Source organism: Conger conger, chromosome 1 (genome assembly GCF_963514075.1).
Source record: "Conger conger chromosome 1, fConCon1.1, whole genome shotgun sequence".
Taxonomy (NCBI): domain Eukaryota; kingdom Metazoa; phylum Chordata; class Actinopteri; order Anguilliformes; family Congridae; genus Conger; species Conger conger.
The window spans coordinates 10,781,369-10,801,119 of record NC_083760.1 but is presented as its reverse complement, the minus strand read 5'-3'; the positions used below and the strand labels follow the sequence as shown (position 1 = coordinate 10,801,119).

At 46.1% G+C, this 19,751-nt stretch overlaps 2 protein-coding genes across 3 annotated transcripts in view; both read left to right on the top strand.

Annotated features, from left to right (window-relative positions):
* The window catches only part of pcnx1 (pecanex 1), a 58,265-nt gene extending 52,464 nt beyond the window's left edge, over positions 1 to 5,801 (top strand). For both annotated transcript variants that reach the window (XM_061242610.1, XM_061242601.1), the window contains exons 34-36: positions 744 to 1,147; positions 1,626 to 1,766; positions 4,614 to 5,801. In XM_061242610.1, the coding sequence (XP_061098594.1) occupies positions 744 to 1,147; positions 1,626 to 1,766; positions 4,614 to 4,754 (686 nt within the window). In that variant the 3' untranslated portion in view covers positions 4,755 to 5,801. The remainder of the gene's footprint in view (positions 1 to 743; positions 1,148 to 1,625; positions 1,767 to 4,613) is intronic.
* An 854-nt stretch (positions 5,802 to 6,655) lies between these two features.
* Positions 6,656 to 19,084, top strand: lgmn (legumain). The gene is made up of 14 exons (XM_061242761.1): positions 6,656 to 6,795; positions 8,225 to 8,385; positions 9,321 to 9,418; positions 11,415 to 11,496; positions 11,751 to 11,833; positions 12,683 to 12,758; positions 13,253 to 13,315; positions 13,503 to 13,569; positions 14,532 to 14,650; positions 15,024 to 15,113; positions 15,518 to 15,727; positions 17,023 to 17,193; positions 17,846 to 17,913; positions 18,346 to 19,084. Exons 2-14 carry the CDS (start codon positions 8,242 to 8,244, stop codon positions 18,386 to 18,388), a joined length of 1,314 nt encoding a protein of 437 aa, XP_061098745.1. The 5' UTR covers positions 6,656 to 6,795; positions 8,225 to 8,241; the 3' UTR covers positions 18,389 to 19,084.
* The last annotated feature ends 667 nt before the right edge of the window (positions 19,085 to 19,751 follow it).

The window sequence follows — 19,751 nt, the reverse complement described above, 5'->3', positions numbered from 1 at the left end:
ACGAGTGTTTTCCCCTAGTGTTTTTAGTGCGGTTCTGAAAACCAGCTACTTCTGGCCTTTATTTGTACCTTGCCGGACCAACACCTCATGGTATTCCACTGCACAAGGCTCTCCATCTCTTCTTGTGTTAAAAAGTACACTCAGAGAGCACTTTATTAGATATTCATTAGACTTATTTTTTAGACTTAAGTCTTCTGCTGTAGCATATCCGCTTAGTTATGATGCGTTGTGTGTTCGGAGATGCTCTTCTGCATACCACTGTTGCAATGTGTGGTTTTTTGCCTTACTGTCACTTTCCTGTCAGATTTGACAAGCGTGGCCCTTCTCCTCTGACGTCTCACAACGCGTTTCTGCACACCACAGCTGTTTGGTTATATTCAGTTCTGCTTTTACAACTGCGCAGTCTGGACACGGGATAAAGTTAGATTAACCAAATTCACAGATGCGGAACGCTTTCAGTTCGTGCCCCAGGGCCTTCGGTCTTGAAACACTATCTCTGGGTCGTCTGTGCCGTACAAATGTTCATTTCTAACTGTTGAAAAGAAAGGTTCGTTTTTAACTGCTGAAGGATTCCGGTAAGCCTTGGGCGCGACGGGATCACATGACTCGGGAGCGCAGAGTCTCTCAGACAGCCTCCCCTGGCCGGAACAGAGAAACAGGCAGCGCGTGAAGTGAGTCAGTTCCTGAGTCAGTGAGTCTGTCCCCCCCCCCCCTCCCCTCCCTCCTCCCCTCCCCTCCCGCAGGCACCAGTCAGAGCTCCCAGTCGGTGCAGTCGGGGCTGGTGCGGCACTCCCCGGCGCGGGCGTCCGTGGCCAGCCAGTCGTCCTCGTACCGCTGCGGCAGCAGCCGCCACTCCTCCCTGCGCACCTCGGCCACGGGCCTGGAGCCCTGCCGCCGCTCCTCCACCAGCCAGCTGTCGCTGCGCACGCTGCCCGCCTCGCTGCAGCTGCGCCTGGGGCCCGACCCCGCCGGGGCCCCCGGCCCGCCCGGGCCCTCCGCCTCCCTCTCCAGCCACAGCATCCCGCCCTGCAAGCGCCACACGCTGGTGGGCCTGCTGGGCAGCGAGGGCCCCGACCCCGGCCCCGGGCTCCACCACCACCCGGCCCTCGCGGGCCTGCGCAGGGACGACGTCTCCTACAGGGTGCAGGTGAGGGAGGGAGGGGGGGGAGGGAGAGGGAGGGGGGGAGGGAAGCAGAGAGTGGGAGAGGGAGGGAGGGAGAAAGGGAAGGAAGGAGAGAGGGAGGGAGGGAGGGGAAGAGAGAGGGAGAGGGGGACAGAAGGAGAGAGGGAAGGTGGGAGAGAGGGAGGGAGAGAGGGAGAGAGGGAGAGATGGAGGGAGGGAGGGTGGGAGAGAGGGAGAGTGGTAAATGGTAAATGGTAAATGGTTGGAATTTATCACTTATATCCAAACCGCTTTACAACAGATGCTTCTCATTCACCCATTCTTACACACACTCTCACACACCAACGGCGATTGGCTGCCATGCAAGGCGCCAACCAGGAGCATGTTGGGGTTAGGTGTCTTGCTCAGGGACACTTCGGCGCAGCCAGGACGGGATTGAACCGGCGGCCCTCTGAACCGCCTGAACTAATGTCTCCCCTCTCTGTGCTGCCCTGGGCCCCAGATCGTGGACGTGACTCAGGTTCTGGAGAACATCAACCTGTCCAAGCGCAAGGAGCTGCAGTGGCCCGAGGAGGCGCTGAGGCTGCGGGCCGGACGGGTTTGCTGGAGGGACTGGTGCCCCCTGGAGGGCATGGAGGGACATGTGAGTGAGGGGCTCCTGGGGAGGGGTCGAGGGGCCAAGGGCGCGCCTCCAGGTGATACCTATATTTTCACTCAAAAAGCCTATTTTCGGGGCCGCGGTGGCGCAACAGGCTAAGACGCTGTGGACTCGCGGTTGCAGTTCGCTGCAGTTGCACACCGGGGACCGGGGTTCGATTCCCGGTCCTGCCAAAAGCCAAGTTTGGCCGGCTCACGTGGAGCAGCATAATTGGCTCGCTGCTCCAGAGGGAGGGACTTGGCAGGGTTAGTAGATCGCCGCACAACAAGCACCCCGGGCGCCTTGGAATCACGGAAGACAAGCATGAGACGAGACGGCTTGAAGAAGGCGTGTCGCTCTCCTTCGGGCCGCCGAGGGATGTGGTTTGGGCAGTGTATCTAACACTAACTCTAATTGAATCAGACGGGGTACAATTGGCTACCAAATTGGGAGGAAAAAGGGAAAAAACTGGGAAAAGAAATGCCCATTTTCCCATTGGACTCCATTCATGTATGACGGCAAATAAAAAATATTTCCACTCATAATACTGATGTTCAACCTATTCTCTATATTCTTTACTTAATTTTCCTGCGGCCCAATTTTTCTCCTCTTAACACACAGACAAAGATATAGATGTTTTTATTTCCCCAAAAATGCTCCGACGTGTGCAGTGGGTAGCACTGCCGCCTCACAGCAAGGAGGTCCTGGGTTCGAATCCCCGTCGGCCGGGGCCTCTCTGTGCGGAGTTTGCATGTTCTCCCCGTGTCTGCGTGGGTTTCCTCCGGGTACTCCGGTTTCCTCCCACAGTCCAAAGACATGCAGGTTAGGCCGATTGGAGAGTCTAAATTGCCCGTAGGCATGAGTGTGTGAGTGAATGGTGCGTGTGCCCTGCGATGGACTGGCGACCTGTCCAGGGTGTATTCCTGCCTTTCGCCCAATGTATGCTGGGATAGGCTCCAGCCCCCCCTGCGACCCAGTTCAGGATAAGCAGGTTCAGATAATGGATGGATGGATGGATGCTCCGACGTAAAATCTTTGCGCCCTCGTTTGGCAACTGCCGTTCTCATTGGTTCATCTGCCGGGGCACCTGACTGACCCTGTGTTTTCCTCTCTGTACCAACGACCCAAATGAGCAGACCCACATCAGCTAAACGGCTGCTCTGTCTAGCGGAATGTTTCCCCATTGATTTCTATTTGGCGTCACTGTCTCTGTATATTATATACTCTAAGCGAGGGCACTATCGGTGAAATAATGACCAGTACCAGCTTCAGACCTGGGTCAAATACGTTGTTCAGAGCACTTTTCTGTTCTCGATTGATTTTGCCTGGTGCCACTGAGGCAGAGGACCAGAATGCGGGGTTTGCAGTTTTTAAAGATATATTTTTTTAGGCCTTTTTTCAGCTTTATTGGACAGTATATAGTATAGAGAGACAGGAAGAATGGGAGCGAGAGAGAGGGGAAGACATGCGACAAATGTCGGACGGTCGGATTCGAACCGCCGACGTCGCGGCTCGCAATGAGCATGCGGTCAGTGCTCTACAGGCTGCGCCACCGAGACACCCGGGTTTGCAGTTTTTGATCATTTTTCCAAGGTCACAGTACACCAGACAAGCTCAGTAAAGCATAGAAAAGTATTTCAATCCAAGACGAGTTCGTATTTGGCCCAGGTCTTTCTATTTGACCAGCTTAAGTACATACTAATGTAATCCATGTTTTCAAATTCAATAAAGTGGAAATGTGAAGCTATAAACTTATTAATTTTACATTACCAATCAAATTATATATTTGAAAAAAAAACTGCTTCAAGTAAGTTTGATTTGCATTGAAATGGATTACAGTTGGCAACACATTAGGCTTGTAAGTTTTATTTTGCAAACATTCTGTCTTTATTGCTAGACTGTGTTTGTGTCTTGTAGATGGATGTACTTTACTATACAGACTGCCACGAGCTTGCAGAGATGGGTGGGAGTTCAGAAGGAGAAAAACATTGTGAAACACTCAGGAATGGCTGGTCAGAGTATGGGAGAATGACTTTGCATTAAAACTACTCTGAAGTGCGTTATGATAATGGCAGCAGCCATGATCAACTACAGAATGGTCTGCTGCCTAGCAACACATTGCACATTACAGTATGTCACTGTATAGGTTTCTGACAGGGAATGTATTTCACAAACTGATTTTTTTTTTTAAGCAAACTGCTGAAATGCAGCTTTGCCCAATAGTCACAAGGTTAGCGTTACTGTGTAGAGGGTGTAATTGTCTGAGACACGTGTGTGGTTGGGTTTTTCGCTGCATGACAACACAATAACAGCACCTGCCTCCTCTGTCCACCTGTTCTCCTTTAGCTGTCCCAAGTGATTCACACACACACACACACACACACTCTCTCACACACGCACGCACGCATACGCACACGCACACACACACACTCTTCACCTGCTCCCTTTTATGTGCCTCACAGGATCACTCTCTCTCTACCTGCTCACCTTTACCTGTCATGTCATTCTCTCTCTATTTCTCTCTTGCTCTCTCTCTACCCCCACCTCCCCCTTTACCTCTCTCAGGTGATTTACAGTCTCTCTATCTTCCTCTCTCCACCTCCACCCCTTTACCTGTCCCAGGTGATTCTCTCTCTCCTCTGCACCTGTCCCAGGTGATTCTCTCTCTCTCCTCTCTCCTCTTTACCCGTCTCAGGTGATTCACACACGGTCTCTCTCTCTTTACCCGTCTCAGGTGATTCACACACGGTCTCTCTCTCTTTACCCGTCTCAGGTGATTCACACACGGTCTCTCTCTCTTTACCCGTCTCAGGTGATTCACACACGGTCTCTCTCTCTCTTTACCCGTCTCAGGTGATTCACCGATGGGTGCCTTTCAGCCGGGATCCAGGCAGTCGTTCCCACATCGACAAGACCATCCTGCTGGTTCAGGTGGAGGACAAGCTGGTGCCCATCATTGAGAGCGGGGTCATCGAGCTGGGCGCCGAGGTCTGAACCGAAAGGCCCAGCCCCCAGAGAATGGCGCCTCCTAGTGGCAGGAAGCCAGCTCCTGCAGACTAAACGGAAAACGGTGGGGTGATCCCCAACACCCTTTCAAAAGGGGGCAAAATGGAAGCAGGGAAATAAAGTGCAAGTAGAGGCAGACCACACTCTGCCCTGCTCTGCGTGACACACAAATATGCTGCATGACGGTTAAATTCCTGTTAGACGTTTAATTTTTAAGTTCAGCATCGCCGATTTCTATGCATTTCTTGACGGCTTTTGACGGACAATGATCTCGCGGTTTGGATCGATTTCTTTTTTTCAGGCGGTACGGAGGAGGGTAGAGAAGAGGTTGTTTTATCAAATCACTTGCCAAAAATGGACATAAAACAGGTGTGGCCATGGTTTTCACATAAAGCATGATCAAGCTTTTTGTTGCTGCCAAGAAATTCAAGACGAATAGTGTGATAGTGGTTCAGGTAAACAAGAAAAGCAGGTGCTCTAGGTTAAAAACACTATTTGATTTGCTTTCATTGTCATTCCTATTTGTTCTGTTTGAAAGTTGCAAAAAAAAAAAAAAAAAAAGTTGCGAGAAAAAAGACTTGCACTATAATTTTTTTATTTTTTATTTACAGCAATGCACTACAATTTCAAGGTTATATCATTTATTTATTTCTGACAGGAAACGACTCTTGAATCGCCATGGTTTACTGATGCCTTGGGAATGAACACATGCGATCATCATTTTGTTATTCTGCCATTGTTTCTGTGTGTAACGTTTTGCGTTTGTTTCCTTAACTTGAAAAAAGTTTTTACCATATATAATTATATAAATATATATTATGTCATTGTAAAAAAGATTTTTTTTTTTTTGAATATTTATTTCTGTGAACATGATATTTGCATTTTGTTACATCCTTTTTTCATTTATGGGACAGAGGTATACAATGTAACAAGGACCATCGGATAAAACAGTAAGCCGAACTTTTGTTGGACTGTTTCCCAATTAACTTAATTCTTTTATAAGTGAAAAAATAAAGGAAGAACATTTTGATTTAATGTTGTCCTGTGCTGTGTATATTTATCCTATATTAATTCTAAGTGCACACGAGCTCAATAAAGGCACTTTCTGTCATAGCAATTACAGAATGTCTAAAAATAATTTTAATGGTTTGTACGTCAAAGTACCAACAAACTCAGTGGTTCAGAAAAGTTGCATTCTGCTCAGCGTTACTAAAACACGTATGTGGCCTTATTGCTTTCAAGCGTGGTTCTTATTTAAAATGTAGGTCAAAGCCAACATTGGTAGTTCTTTTAGGCTATAGAAATTTTGTGGAATTGCGAATAACGCTGTTGCGCGTTAATGTCGCAAATTATGCTCCTGCATTTCACTTCTCGACAGATCAGACGGGATTCTGGCAAATATGCGACAGAAAAGAAACGCTGACCATGCGTAATTCTCTCGTAATGTTTTATATACTGTCACGAGGTGGTCATCAACCCACAACAGAATCCCGTCGCTTGAGAATTTTTCTGAAGTTTGCTAAATGAGTTGCTTCCTCATTCCAGTAAAATAACGATATATTCTCAGTTATCATCGGGGAATTCAGTCTTGGTTGCTTGTTTGAATAAGAAAATCCCCGCGCATAAATCAATACCGATATTACGGTGAACCGACGGTAGCCAATGTCTCGTCAAAATGAACAATTGGCTAACTTAGTGTTGGTTGGATTGATACTCTGCTAAAATGAAAGCTTCACTCAATTTAAAGTGATGGTGCAGTAAATGTGTAGTTATTTCAGCATTTATTATCTAAAAATCTGTAATAATTTATGTTTTATCGTGCGACCAAGTTTCTGGCGAGAACAATAACACATGACCTACGGATCATGTGCGCTTTGCCATCCCCGCCCAGAAGCCTTTTCAGCCAACCCGAGTAGGCCAGTCGTGACGCAAGCAGCCTGCTGGAACTACTGCCTATTAAAACGCAATTCTTCCCATCGAGAAAGGTACTTCAACATTCCCGAGGGGAGCTAACAACGAGAAAGCGGTGGTAAGGAAGTGTTTGTTACTCAATAGTCGGGCTGTCTTTCTTGCGTAGACATTCGTATGTACACCGCAGTGTTTTTGTGCATCGACTGGTGTCACTTGATAGGATGGAATGTCGAAGCTGTATGGCTCGCCTGCATGACCGTGTGTATTTGGATGGACAGTACGATGTCAACAAGCAGTTCAGATCCTATCCAGACCCGAGTGCGAAGGAAATGTAATGGAGGCAATTGCACGGTCACGGGATTCCCGACGTTAGCTTGGTAGTTCACTTGGTTCTGGAATCGCTGGACTTCAGTCCGTTATCAACCCAGTAGCTGTGTAGTTGCGTGGAAATTATACAACTAACGTTAGCCGGCTAGCTATGGATAACTAACTTAGTAAATGGAGAATACTGTTACCTGTCGAAAGGCCTCTGACAGTAGAGAATGTGGAACTTTGGACAGTATCCATAATTTATCAAGCTGCAAATAGATACAAAGCCGCTAGCTTGCTAATTTGATCTGGGGATGCCATGTATACTGTTTTAAAGCTAATCTCATACTGTATACCCATTCGCAACATACTACTATACTATAGCATGGTGATATTAAGCCCACAGTACGGTAGCTAGTAAGGTTAGCTTTACTGTTGCTAAGATTGTAACGTTGGTCTAAAATCGAAAGGGCGGAAACTAGCCCTCATAGTGTACATAATCGATTCTGTGTGTTTCTCCAGATTTTTCCGAGTACTGTACATACCAAGTTTTAATGAGAGAAAGTATACACAAGGTGGGGGCTTTATTATGAAACATTTCATAAAATTTGTGCAATCACCTAGTGTGGATAGTTTCCTTGATGGAGCGATCTTTCTTTTAAGATCGGATGTTCTTTAAAATATTCCTGAAGTTACAGCTGAGCCTAGATGTCACTGTTCTATTTGAAGACCCTAGTGTTAAAATATCAAGAAGGCTATAAACCGTTTGTATAATGCTTCTGTCTTTGGTTTTTAGATTAGACGGCATATGTGTAGTATAGTTTAGAAAAATGTCACTGGAAAACCATTATGTAAAAGTGACATCTTCTTGGTTCACCCAAAGTTTCCAGGTGTCCTTCACAGTTTTCCCAGACCTGAAAAGTGCATGTTGCTGTTGTTTGTGTACCTGAGACATATGTGTTCCAGCATGGCGTTGGAGTCCTATACCATATTGTAGCACTTCCCTCGCCCCACACCTCCATGCATTTACACACACGGCAAGCTTCTGTCCCCCAAACATGACCGCACAGTTCTCCTTTCATCTTCTGCCACCCAGGAAACCAACAGGATTGAGCTGAGAGTCACACTGATTTCGTGCAAATATTTGCCGTGTAACTCAGTTGGAGGCACATTTAAATATCTTTCATGACTCTGAACCTGAAATGTTTTGCTTGTTCTTCTGGCACTGCTGCATCTAGCCCTCAACGGTTCGGCTATGATGACTGCACAGACCATTGCCCTGCTGGGCCTCAGCCTGGGACTAGTAGTGAGCGCCCTCCCCACGCAGCAGCCCGAGAATGGGAAGAACTGGGTGCTGATTGTGGCTGGATCCAACGGCTGGTACAACTACAGGCATCAGGTAGGCAGGAGATGAGCCAAAATGGCGGGTGATGGATGCACTGCAGAGAAAACCCATTTGTACTGCGTAATTTTCTGTTTGGGCGAAGGAGGGTGGGGTCCATGTCGTTCAACTATAAATATATACTGCAGACTTCCTCCCGTAAGTGACTTTGTGTAAGTGGGAATTGGAAAAGAATATTATCACATCAATATTTGTTTGAGCCGTTCCATAAATTCTCTTATCTGTGTTGACCGTTGAAACTGAGAGTGACTTTGTGCTTAAATGGATGAATGAGCAGGCAGTAAGTGCTTGGCTGGTGTGTCTGCCAGCTATGTGCTAAAGCAGTTCATTGTACGAGGCAATGCATTGTTCTTGACTATGAACTACTTTGCTCTGCTTTGTCACTTCAAGGACAACAAAACAGTGTTTAGTGTCATACTTGCATGTTCATGATGCGTTTTAATGCATTTTGCTATTCAGTTTTTCTTTCATGTCTCCTGAGATTATAATTATTATTATCATCATGAAATTCTGAACTGTAAAACAAGTCTTGGATATTAAAATGTAGAGCGTGTATCTCACTATAATAAGGTCGGGCGACCGTGTGTGTGCGCGATCACGTGCGGTTAGTGACCGCATGTGTTGCTGTGTGTGTGTGTGTGTGTGTGTGTGTGTGTGTGTGTTCATGACCATGTGTGTTGGTGTGTGTAGGTGACCGTGTGTGCTGTTGTGTGTTTGTTGGTGACAGTGTGTGTGGGTAGGTGAATGTATGGGCTGATGTGTGTGTGTGTGTGTGTGTGTTGATGTTGGTGTGTGTGTGTGTGTGTGTGTGTTGGTGACTGTGTGTGTGGGTAGGTGAATGTATGGGCTGATGTGTGTGTGTGTGTGTGTTGGTGACTGTGTCTGGGCAGGTGAATGTGTGTGTTGATGACGGTGTGTGTGTTCCCATTCAGGCCGATGCCTGCCATGCCTACCAGATCGTGCATAAGAACGGGATTCCTGACGAGCAGATCGTTGTGATGATGTATGACGACCTGGCACAGAATGAGGAGTGAGTACACAAACCGCCTCTCTGGCTCCACTGCAGCGTGCTCACCTGCGCTTTACCTGGAGTTTAAACCTCAGGACCAGAGAACTGCATTACAACTGGAACGGCTAATCCTTACTTAATAGGTTTGCAAAGCTCTTCCAGTTGTGGTCTAAGTGTTTTTTATCCTGAGGTTTGAACTCCAGCTAAGCGCACTGCAATTTACCCTTTCGGCCTGATTGAATCCAAAGCATTTCCATCCTCCAGATTTTATGCTTGGGAAAGTTCACACCAGCTCTATGCTTGAAAGAGACAGACCCATACATTTACAGTATGATAGTCTGACCTTTTTTTTCTTTCTTTCTTTCTTTACAGATTAATGAAAAATACTAGCCTGTACTTAGGTTAGGTTTGAAATAGATGTAGAAGACACAATCGCTTTTCATAGTTCAGTGCTTCTTTAAATGCAGGAGTCTGAGAGCAGTGTGGAGAGAAATAATATAGGTTTCTCTCTCTAGATATAGGTTAGCCACAGTTTCTCTCTGTCTGTTCTGGTCATGTGTTTGGGGGCAATTTGCTTTGTGCTGTTACAGGCAGCTCGGCGATAAGAAGGCTGTAAATAAGGGACTCAGCAGGGCTGCCCAACCCTGTTCCTGGATCCCTACCGTCCTGTACACTTGCTCTAGCTGTTGAATGCGTTGTGCTTCATTAGGGTTGGGGTGAACTCCAGGAACAGGGTTGGGCAGCCCTGCTCTAGCTGCTGAATGAGGTGTGCTTCATTAGGGTTGGGGTGAAAACCTACAGGACGGTTGATCTCCAGGAACAGGGTTGGGCAGCCCTGCTCTAGCTGTTGAATGAGGTGTGCGTCATTAGGGTTGGGGTGAAAACCTACAGGATGGTAGATCTCCAGGAGCAGGGATGGGGAGCCCTACTCTACAGTGCATGCTCCAAGCTGCCGTGGTCACACGGGGCTTTTTTAACTCCCTTAACTCATTTAGATAAAGCGGGCCAGAGCATTTCAGTCAGCAAACAGGTTCTCTATTCCAGACCATGTATGTATTGACACTTTGCATGCAATGCAATGCAATTTGAATGTAGATTTCTCTTATTTTTGCATTTACGTTGTTGATCGGTTTTAAGCGGTCGTGTCACAGGCAGCGTAATTTTAGATTGTTTTTTCCCGCATTACAGTCACCTGACATACTGTATCTACCTCTTTGCCAAGATCTACGATTCAAAGGCCATGAGGGAAGATACTTCCTTTCAGTTCTCATGTGACATATCTCTGTGCCAGATGCAGGGGCCCTATTGTCTGTAACTTGAAAAACCAGGTCAACCAAAAGACACGGTGGAAGTTCCATGTGTTTTGATTGTCAGGAATGTCGGCCACATGACTGCTGTTATTTAGACGATGCGCTCGACAAAGAAATGTAAGGATATTTTGATTGTGACATGATTTCAACATGCAAGGTGCCTAGAGGCTGCCAGCTGTTGACAATGAACCATAAGCCTCAACTTATAATGCTTCTTCTGCACTGCATGGCCTGTAGTTTATATGAGTCACTGGTTCATTTACAACAACATCAGAGGAGTGTGTGTGTGTTTCCGCTGCAGAGTTCCTTTTGTGGGCGCAGGGTAGGAGGGAATATGACAAAATACACTGCTGATAGTCTTGCCTTAGTGCTGATAGCAAATGTGGCTTCTTGTGTTTTTCACATAATACTGCCACCCCGTAATTTCCCAAGTTCTAGTACTGTCACTTATTGTGTGCTCTTTGGTAGCTTCTGGGTTGTAGCATGTAGCTTCTTTTGTGCTCGCTGAGTTGTGTGCCCCATGTTGCTGAGGGGTGAGACGAGTTACGTAGTTTATATGCTCTCATATCCTTGGTTTCAACAACTGCCATATAGATTCATACTGACATAACATCACTGATAGAAAAATGTAAAATGCAATCGTGATTAAAAAAAAAATGTCTCAAAAAGATGTTTTTCAACCGGTATTTTTGTTTGTTTGTTTGTAGTAATCCCACCCCTGGAGTTGTGATCAATCGGCCCAATGGGACGGACGTGTACGCCGGAGTCCCGAAGGACTACACTGGAGAAGTGAGCGTTTGACTTTTTCTAACATCATTATTCACTTTCAGAATGACCCGTTCGAAAGTAGCGGTCCCTAATCCAGCTATGCGCGAATGTCACTTCCATTTCAGAGAATGCAGAATTACTCGAAAAGTTGTGTCCGTCTGTGCTTGTTGTGTGTCGTGTGTGCTTGTTGTGTGTCGTGTGTATCTGTTTGCCTGAGTGTTTTGTCTATTACAATTTTTTCCCTTAAAAGTGTTTTATTTGTGCGTTGCCTACAGGCGGTGACCCCTGATAACTTCCTGGCTGTGCTGAAGGGCGATGCCGCGAGTGTCAAAGGGGGTTCTGGGAAAGTGCTGAAGAGGTAAAAACAGAGGAAGAGAAACAGGGGGAGGAGGGGGAGGGGGGAGTAAGGGTGCTGAGGTGTGTAGAATTGGCATGCAGGCGTGACAGAAATACTCCAGTCAATAATAACATCTACTAATCTCTCCCTCACGATTTCTCGGAATTTGTGTTTTGAATTTAAGATGATCGATTTGACTTCAGAAAAAAAATATTTCTTTGTTCTTAAATATACATCTTCCATGGCATAATTGTGAAGGGGAAAAAGTGGAAGCGATCTAACGAACTCGCATGAAAAGGGGAAACTTCAAATGTGAAATTTGCATATCCTTATTGAAAGGTAATTACTGCTGTGTGGGGAATTTTTTTGGTCCACTCTCGTACGGCTCCAGGCAGCCGTTTTAGCTCGTGATTTTTGGCACTTTTGTGTTCAGCCGTGGGGTTGTTGTTTTGTCGTGGGTCAATTGTGTCAAGCGTGGATCGTTGTGGTTGTGTGTCAGTTTGAAACAGCAGTAGTTTCTATCAGACTCGTGCACATACATTCGAGGATGTGGGTGAAATTCGAGAAGTGAGATCTCTTAATGGATTCGCATTAGACCACATCCGGTGCCTTTCAGACCTCCTGTCGGTCTCTGCTCACACCTGCAAGGAAACGGTTTCCTCTGAAATCGTGTCCGCTGTAGATATCATACATGAAAGTGCTTCACCTATTCCGTATCTTGAGCCTGTTCTCTGCTGCGTTCTCGGTGTTAAACGGTTGCCTGTTCACTGTAATGTCTTTTCCCGGTTGAGGCTGTACCTGTGTGTGTTTGCCCGAGGGGGGGGGAAAGTCAACATGTGATTTATCTTTTTTCCTCCTTCCTCTTTCCAGCGGGCCCGACGACCACGTGTTCGTGTACTTCACCGATCACGGAGCGCCGGGAATACTGGCGTTCCCAGACGATGAAGTGAGTGAGCACAGCCCGGCACATCTCACAGTTATGTCTGCTTTTGAAATTAGAGCGCTGAAGTTCTTCCAAAGTTCACCCGAAGCGGTTGACTGAAACACTTTTATTAAGCTGCCGCTTTTAAAAAGAAAACTGGTAAAAAAAAAAAAATGGTCTAGCTCTCGATGGTAAAAGGTGTATGGGTATTGTTTAAGCATATAAAGGAGAAATGCTTAGTCAGTGTTGTATAAAAATCATATGTCCACTTGCGTCAGGGGTGTGATTGCTAGAGGCAGTGAGTCAGCCATGTGATCAGGCGGTGCCAAAGGTGGCAGATTCTTCACATGGGGTGTTGTTTTGAACAGTGGCTCTCGTTGGTCCTGAATGAAAGTGTGCAGTGCCGTGCTTTGTGTTGTGTCATCCTGAATTCAGAGATATGACTGGATTTCCCTTGTCACTGAATGGCTTGGTGTGCTTAGCTACTGTATAGTGAACGTGTTGTGTTGTTTTTGTAGCTCCACGTCAAGGACCTTATGGACGCCATCACATACATGCGTGAGAACAAGCTGTACAAGAAGGTAGCAGCAGTCGTCTTTTCCCTGTTTAATGTGTGGATATAAAAGGCAAGGTACCCAGTGGAGTTTAATTTGGAAATTGAGTCTGTAGATACGTTTTCTACAGAAAATGAAAGGAAATGTGTACCGTTTGTCTGTAATAGCTGGGACTGAACTGACCAGGGCTTAAGGCTTTGTGTTAACCTTGCAGATGGTGTTTTACATTGAAGCTTGCGAGTCTGGCTCGATGATGAACCACCTTCCCACTAACATTGATGGTGAGTCGATGAAAACTCTTTCACAAGGCTCACATACTCAGAAACCTGCATCGATGCAGACGGGTCTGTAGATCAGAGCATGTTACTTGTAGAACAACAAGATGAGTTGGAATTGACTTGGTTTTGGACAGGCCTTAAGGCTGGATTCAAAGCGTATTTATCGGTGACTGAGTGTTGGCACTTCCAGACCCCTCAACAGGGTACAAAGGCCAAGCACTCTGCTCCCCTGAGCACTGATATGACTGTTCGTCCACGCCAGTACACCTGCGTGCGTGCGTGCGTGCGTGCGTGCGTTTTTGTGACACACCTGCCCCCCAGCATCATGAGCCGGCTTGTCTCCCTGATGTGTATTTCCTGCTCTTTTATGAGAATTGTATTCTCTCAGAGGGCAAGAATGTTGGCTCCACCTCAACACAGTTTTCCAGTTAGTGTTGTTTTAGAAATGTCAGTATCAAACAATGTTTACTTCGCGGGTTCCTTTAACAGCTGTAGCACAGCTGTGTGTGTGTGTGTGTGTGTGTGTGTGTGTGTGTGTGTGTGTGTGTGTGTGTGTATGAATTTGAGAAATTGGCACCTTGTTCCCCCCCTCTCTTCCCAAAAGGTCAGCAGTTCTGCTGCCAGAGTTTCCTGACCTCAGCAGCATGTGACACTCATGAGTCGAGGGGTGAAAGTTAACACCCACCATATTTTCTTTTCTGTTTCTGTTCGTTTTTTTTTTTTTTTTTTTTGCGGTCATGACTACCGCATAAGTCTTCCTTCCTTCACCTTGGGTGACTCACCCTTTCGTTATGGCCGCGTACAATGTGGAATGTGACCGATCTCAAACTACACGAAACCAGTGCAAACACTGTAAATTCACAGCTCATGCAGAATTGGCTGCATTTCGGTTAATGGAGAGACGAACGAAAGGATTCATAGTAGCAGCCCAGTCTGAATCTGTCTGTGTTTTTTTCACCCAACAGTATACTCAACCACAGCAGCTAACCCTCATGAGTCATCCTATGCCTGTTACTATGATGAGAAGAGGGACACATACCTGGGAGACTGGTACAGTGTCAACTGGATGGAGGACTCTGATGTGGTGAGCTTCTTACTGCTGGTTCTCCGAGTGGTTGAACTGTTGTGTTGACCTACTTTTATGTGTAATGATTGGCTGATCATGAAGTCCCATATATGCTAGTAATTTTGCACTGATTCATTTTGAAACTGTCATCATGAAAGGACCTCTGCATACCTTTCTGTGCAAGGGGTACGTGTTACTATCAACTGGAACATTTGTTACTTTCGTTATGTGTACGTTCCCCCGGCGGTGTACAGTACATGTGTGTGCATACCGGTCTCATCTGAAGGGGTTGTAATTTAAGTCTGAGAGAATTCCCCACAGAGGCCACAGTGTTGACAGCGATATGTCTTGCTCTGTGGTATCATGCCCTCCTCCACCATGTCTTCTGTAGGAGGACCTGAACAAGGAGACCCTGCTGAAACAGTTTAAAATCGTGAAGAGTCATACTAACACCAGCCACGTCATGCAGTACGGGAACAGGGTGAGTGCGCAAAATTATCCCAAAATGATGAGACGATTATGCGCTAAACATTAGCCGAGTGTTTCTTAGCAGTGAAATTTCTCATTTCTGCATTTCACAGCACCAATGTGGGCGTGTGTGCATCTGCCTGTCTGTCGATCTTACCTGTCTGTCTGCCTGGCTGCTTGTCTGTCTCTCTACCTGTCTGTCTGTCAATCTTACCTGTCTGTCTGTCTGCCTGCCTGCCTGCCTGTCTGTCTCTCTACGTGCCTGTCTGTCAATCTTACCTTTCTGTCTGCTTGTCTGTCTGTCTGTCTCTCTGCCTCCATGCCTGCCTGCCTGCCTGCCTGCCTGCCTGCCTGCCTGTCTGCCTGTATGTGCATCTCGGTGCGAGTCTAAGACCCTCCCCGCTGTTCTGGCCGTAGACCCTGGCCCACATGAGGGTGATGGAGTTCCAGGGGAGCTCTAAGACCGGCGCCAGGCCTGCCTCCCCGATAACGCTGCCCCCGGTGGCCGAGCCTGACCTGATCCCCAGCCCCGACGTGCCTCTGGCCATCCTGAAGAGGAAGCTGATGGCTACCAACGACATCGCCGCTGCCAGGGGCTACCTGATGGAGATCAATGCCCACCTGAAGGTATGGGAGACGGGCATAATAAACGCCTATAATAGAAAGTGTGTGAAACCCCCACTGCACGTTAGGTTTATTTGGCAAAATATACAATTTCTCAGCTTGTTTGCGATAAACAAATTACACAAGAACTGTTTAAGTAGCTCAATGAAACCATAATATTACAAAATATTACAAGGGTTTTTATCCACATTCAACACAAAAGGCTACTTTTGATGACGACTGGAGTCTCAAAATTATTCAACCCCTTCATGACAAGCATCTTCAGTACTTAGTAGAGTACCCTTTTGCTGTTATGACCTGCTGCAAACGCGATGCATAGCCAGACACCAGCTTCTGACAGCGTTCCTGAGGAATCTTAGCCCATTCCTCATAGGCAATGGCCTCCAGTTCAGTAATATTCTTGGGTGTGCGTTTGGCAACCGCCTTCTTCAAATCTCACCAGAGATTTTCTATGGGGTTCAAGTCAGGCGACTGTGACGGACACTCTAGAATCTTCCATTTCTTCTTCTGAAACCAAGCCTTGGTGGACATTGAGGTATGCTTGGGATCATTGTCCTGCTGGAAGGTCCAACGACGCCCAAGCTTCAGCTTCATCACAGACGGCATGAGGTTTTTCCCTAAGATTTCCTGATACTTGACTGAATCCATCGTGCCCTCCACACGCTGCAGGTTTCCAGTGCCAGAGGCAGCTAAGCAGCCCCAGAGCATCACTGAGCCACCGCCATGCTTCACTGTAGGCAGGGTGTTCTTTTCAGCATATGCTTCATTCTTCTTCCTCCAGACATACTGCTGATCCATAGGCCTGAACAGTTCCAGTTTTGTTTCATCGCTCCACAGAACAGAATTCCAAAACTTCTGTGGCTTATTTAGATGGTTTTGAGCATATTGGAGCTGACTGAAACCTCAGTGCCTGCTGCCACCAAGTGGTTAAAGTGCACCGTTCTTAGATTTTATTTTATTCCACTTTCATGGTGAAACCAAAATGTACAAAAATAACCTTTTAATAAAAGCTGAGAATCTGCACATTAACTACATACAAATTACTTTATTACAAATCTAAAATTGTGGAGCACAGAGCCAAATCATGAAAAAAAAACATGCCTTTGTCCCAAACATTATGAAGCTCACCGTACTTTAGATCTTGTCAGAGAATAAAAGCTTTTGCAGGTTCATACCGTTTTCCCTGTATATATGAGCGGTCTATTGGTATGCGTGTGCGTGTGCGTGTGCGTGTGCGTGTGTGTGTGTGTGTGTGTGCACGTGTGATGATATCATGTCCTGTGTGCGGTGCACTCCAGGTGCGAGAAGTGCTGAGGGAGACGATGCAAAGGGTGGTGGAGAAGGTGACCGGGGATGAGGAGCAGGCCCAGAAGGTCATGAGCGAGAGACAGGAGCTCAGTCAGCACGAGTGCTACAAGGGAGCCGTGCAGCACTACAAGACGCGCTGCTTCAACTGGCACACGCCTGAGGTGCAGCTTCCTAAATCCTCCTGTCCTCTCCTGGCGAAATGCCACTTCCTGCCTCTCCCTAATTGGCCAATCTCCACTTCCTGTCTCTCCCTAATTGGCTAATATCCATTTGAGTGTGAATACACATGACATACTGACTTGTTTTTGGTGGGTTACTTTGAAGGGTAAGTACTTTACATGGACGGGAAGTGGTTTTGCCGAGGAATCACACCTGTGATTGCTTTTTTAATTAAATGTATTGTGTAACTGTGGTTCTATTTGTTTTTGACAGTTTGGTCACAGTTTATTTTAAACTGGGGCGGAGTTGTAAGGTGACCTTTGGGAATTGCAGTAATCCAGGGTGCTACTACAAATATAGCCAAGCCTGGTGTTTACCCGCAAAGAAACATTGATCTGAAGATCGTTACGTCTGACTAAACAATCATGTACCTTTTCTACAGAGCCATCTGGCTTTCTTCTTCTTCTTTTTTTTACTGTTGTTATTCTTATGTTGTTTGCAATGATAAACCTCTGTGGATAGATCGCATGAACACTTTTTTTATGTGTATTTTGTTGGAGCTCTTCAGGCGGTTTGACCTATCCCGGTGTAAGTTTGGCTTGACGTTTTCATGGCGTGTGTGTGTTGAATGTGTTCTGCTTTGCTGTGTTGCAGTACGAGTATGCTCTGAGGCACCTGTACGCTCTGGTGAACCTGTGTGAGGAGGGATACCCTGCAAAGAGGTAATTTTCACCCCCCATTCATCTGAGGGTTTTGATGGGGTTTTGATGCTTACTGTCTCTCCACCAGTAGGAAGTAAAGTAGAGCAATGGGGGGAATCACCAAAAATTCCCCATTTCAAATTTCATTATTTGTACATTTGATTTAAGCTGCTGTACTGGGCTCCAATTCTATAAGCATGTCCAGTTGCATGGCAGTAGTTACTTATGTATAATGCTTGTTTAAAGTTTTTTTTTAAGTTGCCTATGAAATTTCATTTTGCTGCTGCCCCCACCCCTATTTTCCATGGTAATTTCCATAGTTTTGGATTGTAAACCTTCATTGTTTTGTCCGTATGAGCTCACAGTGTGGTCATAGATAAATTGACATGGGAAATTTGGAGTGGTCATGCAGACGCCTGAAATAGCCTGGCTTTCTCGCTGTCTTTGTCACAGGATCCTGATGGCCATGGATAGCGTGTGCTACTTCAGGGTGTAGACGGGACGCTCATCCGGACAGATCGGTGGGGCTGCCTTGACATACCTGCTTTTTTTGCACTGATAAGCAATCGAGTTTTAAGCGAATGATTTTCATTACAGTTTTTTTGTTTTGTTCTGTTTTATTGAGATTTTAGGCTTGTTTTTATATCGGTTTCACTACTTCTTCACAACGGAATTTAATTTTAATTGAATAATCTACGTGTAGATTTTTACCACACATTTTAAAAAATCGTGAATAAACCCAAGTCTTGTCAGCAGCTGAGGGGGAAATGGTCCCCTCGGTCTGAGGTGCTGGTGGGGGGCCCAGAGTGCAGGACTGGGCAGTATGTCTGTTAAACATTATGCAACACGATACTCCAGACCTGCACAGGGGCTGAGCCCCATCCGCCCAGGAGACCCCTGTTCAGTGCACTTTAGACATCAGGCATGTTGGCTGTCTACTCTGTGTGCAACTCCCTTGTACAGATGAGTTACTGTAGTGTCTGTTTTACTTCACTGGAGGTGCTGGGCCTTCAGCCCACTCTTATGACGGGGAAGGACCCCCTAGTCCAGTCGCCTTCATTGTTTTGGGGGGGGGGTGTGAATTCGTGTTGAATTCACTTCATGGAAAAGTGATGTTTACAGTTTTATTGTGTTGCCTGGGATGCACTACTGAGGACTGTGGAGATCCCCCCTCCCTATCTCTGTAACCCCCCTTCCTATCTCTGTAACCCACCCCCCCCTCGACTAGCTAGCTAAATATCTTCACAGGAGATTGTCATCAGCTGTTTGGTGAAAACAGGGGAAGTTTGTTTTGTTTCTTTGTTTTGTTATTTTGACTGCAGTAACTCTAATGGAAATGCCTTGAAGTGGCATTATGGAATCTTAGAAAAAAACACAAATGAACAAAGATTAGGATGGTTCCATTCTAGGTGATTTACATCTTTGCAGTAATAAACTGAAACCAAATGAAAATGTCTTGTTAGTTTTTTCTTCTTATTCTGTTGTTTGTCTCAGTGGATCTGTATTGGTGTGTTTTATTGCATAAAGGATAATGGAAATGAAAGGTTGTGGTCCAAACTGAACAAAAGGAACACCATACCTTCACATTAAGGTCTGCACTGTTCTTGGAGAACAAAGGCTACTCCTTCCAAAAAGTCTGTAGGCTACCATATAGTAGACCACTTCTGTAAGCTTTGTTTGTCTGAATAAATGACTTATCTAGTGAGAGGTTTTGCATTCAGCCCCCAACACAAACCTTCCTTCTGCAGCACAACCAACACCATCTGCCTTGCACCAACTTCACTCCCATGGGCTTTTCATTTAGCCTCGTCCACCCCCCCATCCACGCTGAGTACATTAACATTAAATATTAAATATTC